Source organism: Lactuca virosa, chromosome 6 (genome assembly GCF_052849685.1).
Source record: "Lactuca virosa cultivar CGN04683 chromosome 6, Lactuca_virosa_CGN04683_v6, whole genome shotgun sequence".
In the NCBI taxonomy this organism is placed as follows: domain Eukaryota; kingdom Viridiplantae; phylum Streptophyta; class Magnoliopsida; order Asterales; family Asteraceae; genus Lactuca; species Lactuca virosa.
This window is the reverse complement of record NC_136431.1, coordinates 142,968,451-142,978,923: the sequence shown is the minus strand read 5'-3', so window position 1 is coordinate 142,978,923 and position 10,473 is coordinate 142,968,451. Positions and strand designations below refer to the sequence as shown.

The 10,473-nt window shown below is 31.2% G+C and overlaps 1 protein-coding gene across 8 annotated transcripts; it reads left to right on the top strand.

Moving 5' to 3' along the window:
• The first annotated feature begins 5,910 nt into the window (after positions 1-5,910).
• Positions 5,911-10,254, top strand: LOC145119544 (uncharacterized). 8 transcript variants are annotated; one of them, XM_079055216.1, is made up of 9 exons: positions 5,912-6,470; positions 6,562-6,657; positions 6,828-7,003; positions 7,163-7,250; positions 7,387-7,491; positions 8,793-8,988; positions 9,058-9,110; positions 9,265-9,423; positions 10,146-10,254. In XM_079055216.1, exons 3-6 carry the CDS (start codon positions 6,890-6,892, stop codon positions 8,828-8,830), a joined length of 345 nt encoding a protein of 114 aa, XP_078911342.1. In that variant the 5' UTR covers positions 5,912-6,470; positions 6,562-6,657; positions 6,828-6,889; the 3' UTR covers positions 8,831-8,988; positions 9,058-9,110; positions 9,265-9,423; positions 10,146-10,254. The 8 variants fall into 8 exon arrangements, 6 of the variants coding, with proteins under 6 accessions (XP_078911342.1, XP_078911343.1, XP_078911344.1 ...); XM_079055217.1 differs by having other exon boundaries at positions 5,913-6,470; positions 7,163-7,240; positions 7,370-7,491; XM_079055218.1 differs by having other exon boundaries at positions 5,913-6,470; positions 7,387-7,443.
• Positions 10,255-10,473: the final 219 nt, after the last annotated feature.

The following is a 10,473-nucleotide window of genomic DNA, read 5'->3' as shown; positions in this document are numbered from 1 at the left end:
CTAGGAGATTCTGGTATAATAAAGAGGCCTAATAGTAAAACACCACATGGAATCAATCATGGAACCAAATCACTGCGATTCACATTTCATCACCTGTTAGTAAGGTTTAGGTAGATGATGTTGCATTTTGTTCCTTTTTCTCCATTTGATTTATAAGAATGCCATATTGTTTAGCTCTTGTAGACATAATCACATAACTATATTAATTCTTATTTATTAATGACATTGGTGGAAAAAATGTTGATTGAAAGAAAGAAAGGAAGTACATAATGATTTCCAGAAACCTGCCAAAGCCATGGTTCGCCAATGTAGGATTGTTCCTACTACAAAGGAAACTGAAACTCCAGTCACGATTAAGAGCTGCAAAGTAATTGGAAACAGTTAAAAATGATTAAATTTTGCACATTGAATTAAAAATACTAAAATGGGATTTTATATTGACAACCTGATTTGCTGCTGTTAACAAGCCTTAATTGTTTGGGTGCTATTTCAGCTGTGAACACAGGTACCTTACAACATTAAAGATTTAAAGATGTTCATTTTCTATGCAAACAAATAGTTAAAAATTATACAAGTTTAATAGTTTCAAACAGAGTGATGTACACATAGGAAAAGACTCCCGTTCCAAATCCATTTGCTAGTCTTCCAATATCCAGAGGCATAGGGTCCTTTCCATCATAATATAAAAAAAATATTTGGTCATTCTGTTTTAAAGATTTAATGAATTCTCTGAGTAAAAAGGTGACTACGTGAGCAAATATAAAAATTTTACTAACTGTTTCCATCAGGTTATTTTTTACTAACTGTTTGCAGATTCTGTTTTACTAACTGTTTCCCAAAGGGCAAATATAAAAATTTGGAAATAAATCAATAGTAGTGATTTATTTTTTAAGGAAATAAAGATCCACTAAATTTGTATCTAAGTGGGGGTAGAATTGAGGTTTGGGAGTTGTAATTTGTGGTGTTGTGATTGAGATATCATCATAAAGTTGTTGTTTTTCATGTAGAAGTCAACTCCACTAGTCAAGATAGAAGTCAAAACATGATAAAAGTGAAAGAAAAAGTCAATAAATTGATAGGAGGAACATAGGTTGACATGTATAAAACATAGGAATTTGATGCTGCACTAAGGAAACTTCGTGGGGAGGAAATTGATGTATCTGAAGAGGCAGCTGAAATTAGGGTAAGCATTTCAAACCTTTTCTTTTTCACAGAATTATGAAAATTGAGACGGGTATCAATTATCAAAATCTTGCAACTTTTCACAAGAATATATAGAAACACTGGAAAGGCTCCCAAAAGCCAGACTAATTGATTTGTTTCAGAGCAGATACTTGAGTTCTGTTATTGTAAGTTATGTTATTATTACTAGATCTTTTAGATGACACTCATGTAACATGAAAAGGTTTAATGCTAACCTTGTTTTATCCACTTCTAATGAGAAGATAGGAGTTGGGCTGATGACCTGTTTGGGTGTTGCATGTCACTCCACTCCATTTACAGCAATCATATCCACATGTGGTTGTATACATCACAGACAATTCAACTACATCAACATCTCTCTCTATGTATGTATTTATGTGTTTGTATGTGTTTATGTGTCTGTGTATATCTCTCAGTGTAAGAGCAGAAGGCTTTTTATGGTCATACCAAAGTGCATTAATTTCTTAGAGTTCCATATGCTGTATATTCAGAGAGAAACAGAACTTGAAAGACTCCAATGGCTATCAGAGTATATATCTCAAGATTACATGGAGGGAATTTGAAAAATTCCCATGCTAATAATGCCCCCTGCCTATGCTCATAATGTCCATGTTCCTCTTCTGCCTCCTTTCCTATTTACCTCTAATTCACTCAAACATTTCACGCTAATTAGCATTGTGACTGGACCTTGCAATATTACGCCCAAAACACCTTGGGATTTTCCAGCTTTAACAACTTTGCATATCAGGGGCATTGTATTGTGTGGAGGAATGACGACTGAAAAAGGAAAAAAATGGAGAAATTATATTGTGCAACTGAACCAAACCTAACCTAATATATGACTAAAGCAAATAAAATCAAGAGATTTACCTGAATTGGAAGTTAACGAAGAATAATTTCAGATTTTAAAAATGTGGAGGCTGTCGGAATCGGAAGCTGTAATGGTCCGTGGTGTCGTCATCTGTTTGAACAGAGAAGGTGAGATTAGGTTAAGCAAGCTGCAACTCGAGAGTGTCGTCGATTTCAGATTTTGGTGAGAGCGTGTTCAATTGGAGTGACAAATCAGATTTGGGACGGAAGGAAACTTACACAAACTTCGTGAAACTGGAATTGGAGCGTCAATTTCTGCGAGAGATCGTCAATGTTAAAAACATAACGTGCATATGCTCCGTCAGTATTCTCTCGCTAAACACGTACCAGATGGCAAAAAGTCGACAATGTTTTTCCTTCGTTGAACCCTCGCCAAATGCCTTCGTTTTCAACCGATTACCGAGGAATAAAGGTGCGTCGATAAATACTTGTGAGAATCGTAGCTAATCCCTCGCTAAAACCTCTCTAACATGTTATATGTTGAGTAAATAAAACAATTGTTTAAACCATCGTAGATCTCTCGTAATTCCCTCTCTATAAGGCCTAAAATTTGCTACAGAATAAATCCCTCTCTAAATTCGTAACTGAAAATCAAGTTTCTAGTAATGCAAAACAAGAGTCCATAGATATCATTTCAAGTATAAATTACATTTGTTGTTATGCTATAATATGTGGTACTTCCGTTTTTCTCATTGTTTTTGTTATGTATGTTTATGTGCTATATAATCTAGGTGGAAGTTGAACCAAGATTTCAAGGAAACTATAAAAAGATAAAAATAAATAACAATAAAATAAAAAATCAACATTAGTAAGTTTCTCTTAAGGGGGTGTTTGGCAAAAAAGCTTATTGATTATTAGCTTATAACTTATTACCTTATTAGCTTATAAGCTAATAAGTATAAGTAAGTGTGGGGTAACTTATGAAAAAATGACTTATTAAAGGTTTCCCATCGAAATAAGCTATTTTTCATCGAAACACTTTTTTTAACTTATAGCAGTGTTGAACCTCTAATAAGCTAATAAGTTGTTTTAACAAGCTTAGCCAAACACCCCCTAAATTGTTCATTGTTAAGAGCTTTTTTAATTTTTTTATGATATGTTCGGTTCTTATCAAAACTTGCAGGTTGTGGTAATGCATTAATTCAATACACGTCTTGAAAAAAGAGTTTGAGTTGGTTTGCATGTGTGAACTATACTAATTCATATGTACGTGATTTGTGGAGGCCGGCCTAAGGGAGTGCAAAGTGTGCGGTCGCACAGGGCCCCGAGAAAAATAGGGCCCAATTTTTAACCAAATTATCTAATAAGTAATTTATATATATTGTTTTATTCAAATCTAGATATAAAAAAGTGATTTGCACTAGTTAGGCTGAAGCGTCTTACCCTTTTGGAGTAACGCGAGTTCGATTCCCCGGCGCATAGACTTTTTTAAAATGACGTTAAATTAATATAGAGCTATACTTCAATTTACACTTTTTTCCCCTTATTTATTATTCATGTTTTACAATCTACCCTTTATAAAATGACGTTGTATAAATATAGACTCCAAGTTATACTTTTACCCCCTCATATATTATTTATGTTCTACAATCTACCCAATCTTTCAATTTCATTTATTACATCAATTTTTAGAAATTAAATTTTTAGTCCCTCAACTTTTATAAATTTACATCATAGTTAATGCTTAATTAAATGGATTATTCTCCAGGTCACACTTTTACCCCTTCATTTATGCTTCGTTTTACCATTTATAAATAAAAATCGTATGTATAGGTATATTTTTGCTGAAAAAACAAATTTATTTTTTAATTTTTTTAATTTAAAAAAAAAATCAAAATTTTTTCAGATATATATATATATATATATATATATATATAACATTTAATTTTTTTAATTAAATGTTATAAAACGCAACAAAATGTTAGATATCTCAAAGTATTTTTTTATGTTTTTATATTTGTTTTATAGATTTTTAGGGTTTTTTTTATTGTTTATGCATTTTTTATTGAACCCTCCCAATATATATATATATATATATATATATATATATATATATATATATATATATATATATATATATATATTTGGGGCCCATTTTTACTAGTCGTACTGGGCCTTCAAATTTATCGGACCGGCCCTGGGAACAACAAAGGATGCATAGACGGTTTTTTATTTGAGTTGGGAGTTGGATATAATGACTTGGATTAAACACAAGAAACTGAATTTCATTTAATTATTTTTTGTAGCAACTTGCTTTCATTCAATGATTTATCACAATGTTCTACTTTCATATAATTACTTATTGTAGCAACTTACTTTCATCTAATTGTTTCTTATAGCGACTTATTTTCATTTAATTGTTTATTCTAGAATCATACTTTCATTAAAGTGATTATTATAGCAACTTACTTTCATTAAAAGAGACTACAGTTACAATGTAGTAAACTCTACATAACTACATTAGAAAGAAATATTCAGATTTTAAGCTGTAATTTAGCTTTAGATCCAATTTCATTTCATATCATATAGTCTGTGATTCTATTGAAGCAAAAAGTTCTGAAGGCAGATAACTTTGGATTTGAGGCTCTAATTTCCTCGTGTCTCAATTTCGTGACATATTCGAATGGTTTCAAAAACATAATGTGAATCAAATGCCCACTAAACCTTTAATAGAGTGAGCTTGACTTCTTTCACAAGCCAGTCAATGTTCTTGTGAAAATATATGACTATCATTATATGGATAATTTGTAATTTTTTTAAAATATGTTTCATATTGAGCATATAAATTTGATAAAAATAATTAATATCGTGTACTAAACTTTAACATCAAGTATCTATAGGGTTTTTTTATAAGATTAGGATATTTTTAAATAATAAAATATATATGACATTGCAAAATGGAGTAAAAGCACTATTTTTATTGATTTCATCAACACGCCCCCATTGTGAAAGACGGGAGCCACAGTAAGTTTCTACTTTTTCATCTATTAGTATATACTATTAATTCTTAGGCTAAGGGGAGTGTTAACACCTTTAGCATTTTGCCACATCAGCTTTTTGAGTGTCACTTCACTTTTCTCCCTTTAACACCTAAACTTAACATTTGGTAGGGAGTGGTGACACTCCTAACACTTCATTTTATTATTTTTTTTCTAATTTAATTTAACTACTTTATTTTAATAAACAAACATTTTTTATTTAATACTATATAAAATATATTTTTTGTATTTTTTTTGTAATTTAATTTAATTACTTTATTATAATAAACAAACATTTTTTATTTAATATTAAATAATTTTTTATTTAATATTACACAAACAATTTTTTTTATTTAATTAATTTGATATAATTTTTTTAACGACAAACACTTCATATTAAATAAAAAAAGTTACAATAACTTAAAACACGATTTAATACTACTTAAGACCTAAAACACGATTTAATACATAAAAAAACACACTTCATTATTAAAACTCACTTCATAAAAAAACACACACTAATGACAAACACTTCTTGGGGTTTTTTTGTTTGAGATGAAGACATTTTTTCTTAAATTGAGAGAGTTTGTGAAAGAGATATAATATTTTAGGTGTGTAAATTGGTGAGAGTGTGGTTTAATTTATATTAGTTGAATGGTATTTGAATATATATTTTTTTATTAAAAACATTTTTTTAATTAAATCACAATAAGTTGTTGAGGTTGTTGACATATTTAATTTTATGCATAAATTAATTTAGATGGAATTGTTGAGATATTTAATTTTATGCATAAATTAATTTTGGTAGAATTGAGTACGACAGGTTGAAACAAATATCCAAACCCAAAAAAACCATTTCAACCGATCAAAGCCCTTTAGTGGTTTCTCTTTCTTCTCGCTTTATGCATGACGAATTGGCTTTGACAAGCCCCCTAGCGAGAGCTAGGGGGTGGTGTTTAACATTAATGGCGAGCAAAGCGAGTGGCACTCCGCTTAGCCTTAAAACGTTAGCTACACTTAACTTCTTTCTCTTTCTTATTTTCACACAGAATTCTTTGACTTTCTTATTTTGTCAGTGAAACTTCTATTTCTCCTTTTCTCGCACAAACCGCCATACATTTTTTCATGGTTATCTTTTGTTCCTCAAAGCTGGTTGCTGCCCTTATTCTCCAATACTACTCCCAATTTCATCCGGAAAGCCTTCCCTTTTCTTGCACCAGCAGGCGCTCCTTAATTTTTTCACTGCTTCTATTATTCATCGTTTTCTCTTCAACCCACCATTTTCTTCCTTTGATGGCTTCTCGTCGATTTGTGATTCGTTTGATGGGTTCCGATTTTGATGGTTCCTTACCGATATTGAGGCGATGAAACGATGAAGGAAGCTCATCGCTTCATCTCCAAAATCAGTATTACCTGCAGGTTCGACCGTCCGTTGGTATTAATTTGGTTTTTCTCTACGAATCCCACCTTCTCATCACCTCTCTTTGATGTCTTTGACTTGTGCGACCAGAGGAAAGAGGCGGAAAGGATTGCAATCGATTGCGTGTTTTGATCGACTGAAATAGAACGTCCTATATAGAGAGTGAAAGAAGATAGTATTTTTAAGGTGGGTTTTCGTCTGGGTCACAACAATCGCGATTTCTAGGTCACAAAAATCGATGTTTGGGTGTGAAAATAATTGGTCTTTCAGACAAAAAATCTGACCCCTCCTCCTTCTCTCTTCTGTTATCGTTGACTTTACCATGTTATTGATTTAGAATTTTGTGAGTTGTGCAGATATTAGAAAGACAAGAAAATCAACAGCGTTGCTGCCACCAGTCTCGTGTGGCCTGTGTGCAATGGAGGTCGAGTCTTCCAATTTTCCGGTGACGACTGTCTGCAAAGAAGAAACGATTTTTTTCGACTTGAGTTTGATTTACCTGTCCATCTTCACCAAGTATTTGCGATTTGGGGTTAGTACGACTGATTTCTGTTTTCCCTTCTGTTCATATTAAGTTTATTGATCGGCTGTGGCTATTGAACCCTAACCCTCATTCTTTCAGTCGATGTTCTTCTGATTCTTTTGATTTAAATCAATATGGCTTAAAATTTGTTATTTGATTTTTTTGTAGGCTTCAAAGAATTCCAGGTGGTCTGAAGAAGTCGGGATCACTGTTATCGACAATAATCGAAGACGGAGGTGTGAATGGGTTAGTTCAGGTTACATGCTCCTTGATTTTCCGTCGTTTATGATTTGCCTTTCTACTACGTTTCTTACATCCTTTTTTGTTGATCTGTGATGTTTTTGTGGTGTTCTTCCTCTGATGTTGTGTGGTTAGATTTATGTATCTTGTAGAAAGGGGAAACGTCTTCTTCTTCTCTTTGTCGTCGATGTGGGTCAGTATTTGTTTCGGTATGTTTTCTCCCCGCTTCTTCTTCGATTGTGCATCTGCCTTTACAGGTAATACTTTTTTCATCGACTTATATATCTTGTGCAAAATGCCTGTGACTTGTCTGTAAGGTACTTATGCCATTTTCTGTAAATTATTACTGATGATTTTGGTTTTTTGATGTTATTGCCATTGCATATATTTTGCCTGATGTTGTTGCATGTGTACCGTCGTTGTTAAAAAAAGATCAATATTCAATGATTTACATATATTTTGTTTAAAAAGACTGTTTTATTTTGCCTTCTATAAATGACTTTAACCTTTTGATGTTGCTTTGTCAAAAGATGAGTGCTTTTAGGGATTTTTTTTTCTTATTGGTTTGCATATATTTTGTCTGGTCGGATTACATGTGTAGTTGCATAGTTAAAAATGGAACGATCTTTGAATAACTTCTATTAATTTTGTTTTAAAAAGTTGTTTTCTGTTCTTTTTTACAAATGAGTAAGGAGTTTTGATGTCAATTATCCCCATATAATATTAGGGGTGAGAGCGGTGCGGTTCGGTGCGGTTATTGGCCAAAACCTCACCACTAACCGCAAATGCGGTTAATCCATTTTCAAAACCGCGTGGTGCGGTTATTTTTGCGGTGCGGTTAGGCGGTTATTTTTGTGGTGCGGTTTTATTTTTTTTGTGTTTTGGTTATTAACCGCATTGATTTGATGCGGTTATTTTGTGTGGTTTTTAACCGCACTTTAGAGTTCAAACAACTTTAAGAGTTTAAACATATTAAAAACCATAAGGTATAAGACAATTAAGTTAAATTACAAACAACTAATATCTTAAAAACGTTAAATCACTAGTAATTAACAATAAATATCTTAAAATTTTCAACTTTCACCATTTTTCAAAGTTAAACATAAGAAAAACCTGCACTTTTGTCTTCTAGAATTTTATCTTTTTTTCATCCATGAAACTTGTCTTATTTTTAATATTTAATATATTAATAATTAATAAAAAAATTATATATAATATATGCGGTGCGGTGCGGTTTTTGCAAACCAATAACCGCACCGCCCCGCAAATTTGCGGTTTTTGAAAAACAGAAAACATCACCATCGGTTTTTATTGCGGTTGCGGTTAATCGGTTGCGGTTTATGCGGTTAATTTTAGTTGCGGTGCGGTTTTTGCTCACCCCTACCATATATGTACTTTGCAGTTGTTTTGTTGAAAGATGAATGATTTTTGGATGAGTATCATTCATTTTGTTGAAATGTTTGTGATGTTATTGCATTTTTTCTGTTGTACTATTATCATGTGTATTTTTTTTCTTTTGTAAGTTTTATTTATTTATTTATTATTATTTTTTTTCCAGGTTATATGTTCTTTCTTATTACTGAGATTATCATCTAAATTGCATGGTACCCTTCGCTTCAAATTCTGTATGTCTTCATGTTATGCTTCAACAATCACTGAGATCTCGAACAGAAATGCCCTTTAACGAATTGCTTTTGACTTCTCTTCTAGAGTAGATTTCTAGATCACTTCAGACAAAAATGAATATTATCCAGGTGCTTTTCCAAACTCCCATTACATAACATGCACAAGTACAATATACTAACATTTAAACATGGTTCTAGATTTCATTGGCATTTTCAAAAAAATGAAGTTTGTGCCTCATCGATGCCACCAGGTAACTTTACATCAACATTAATTTCACTCTTTTAATTAATGATGTGTAATAGATACCAACACAATTCATGATTAATTATTCCATTTAATCATGAAAAGAATACATAAATTAGACACATGTTTTTAATTTCAATATATGTTTTTTTAAATATCAGATTGCAAACCATCCTTTATTGGTGAGGCGTATTTACACAGATAAAGATGTCATCAGATTCACCAAAATGTTGCATCCCAGAGGTGTATTTGGTGCGGAGTGTATTTTGGATAAAGTAATTGAGGAGGTTAAGGGTTACAATGACTTTTCAATTCACAAGGTAATTAATTTTTCCATATTTTGTTTTGAACTTTTGATTCATTACTTTTAACAAAATCGTTAGGTAGGAAATATTCTATAAATTGCCAAAAATAGTAATGTAATATATGCAAATGTAGTTTACTTTTTAGTTTTTACCCATTGTACATTCTATTAATAGAGGGTTAAACTAAAAAAAACTTACATTTGTCTGAAAAAAACTTGAATTTTTTCATTTTTCTCGATTTGACCCTTTTAGTCATTTTTTACCAAAAAAATTGTGAAATGTTGGGTTTTTTTTCGAGAAAAACTAAAATTTTTTAGGGTTTATTTGGAAGCATTAAGAAGGTTGAAGGTTTTTTTTTGGAAAAAAATACAAAGTTGAGGTTTTTTCGGAAAAAATAAAAAAAATACAAGGTCTTTTTCAGGCAAAAAATAATTTTGAGGTTTATTCCGGAAAAAACCCAAAATATAAGGGATTTTTTTTTGAGATTAACCCATTAATAAAAAATAACATTATGTAACAAATAAAATACATTGCCTATATTGATAGCAAAGTTTAAGTATGTTATTATAATGGATAAAAATGTAACTATTCTACTATTCTGTATAAAAATTAAAGTACATTGCTATTACCTATAAGGAAACACAAGTGCATTGCAATTACATGTAAAATGTTATAATTACATTAGTTCTTTTTCATGGTGTTTTACTAATTTTATGTTTCATTTTTTTTTGTTGCAGCTTTTAGTTTAATATTCTGATGGTACTTCAAAAAGTCTTTTAGATTTCTGCAAAGTGCCGGGTATATGATGACATGACATATTTGTATGCAAATTTACATTTTTGTCCCTGGAATCACAAAAATTTACTTAACCTAACTTTAATTTATTGCAATGAAACAAAAAGAAAAAAAAAAAAAAGAAACACGGCGCCAAAGGCACAGTTAATTCCATCTAGTTTGGATAAATGCGTAAAATAGAAGGATATATTGATTTTAATCATAAAATTAAAATAAGTGACATAATAATACGAATTCATTCAAGGATTTGCCACTAAAAATAAGTTTTTT

Bases quoted from the DNA above. Each gene is read 5' to 3' on its own strand.
- LOC145119544 (XM_079055214.1), top strand. From the start codon at position 6,890: ATGGAGGTCGAGTCTTCCAATTTTCCGGTGACGACTGTCTGCAAAGAA. The intron at 7,004-7,162 runs GTTAGTACGACT...ATTTTTTTGTAG, and splicing joins CCAAGTATTTGCGATTTGGG to GCTTCAAAGAATTCCAGGTG. The intron at 7,241-7,386 runs GTTAGTTCAGGT...TGTATCTTGTAG, and splicing joins GAAGACGGAGGTGTGAATGG to AAAGGGGAAACGTCTTCTTC.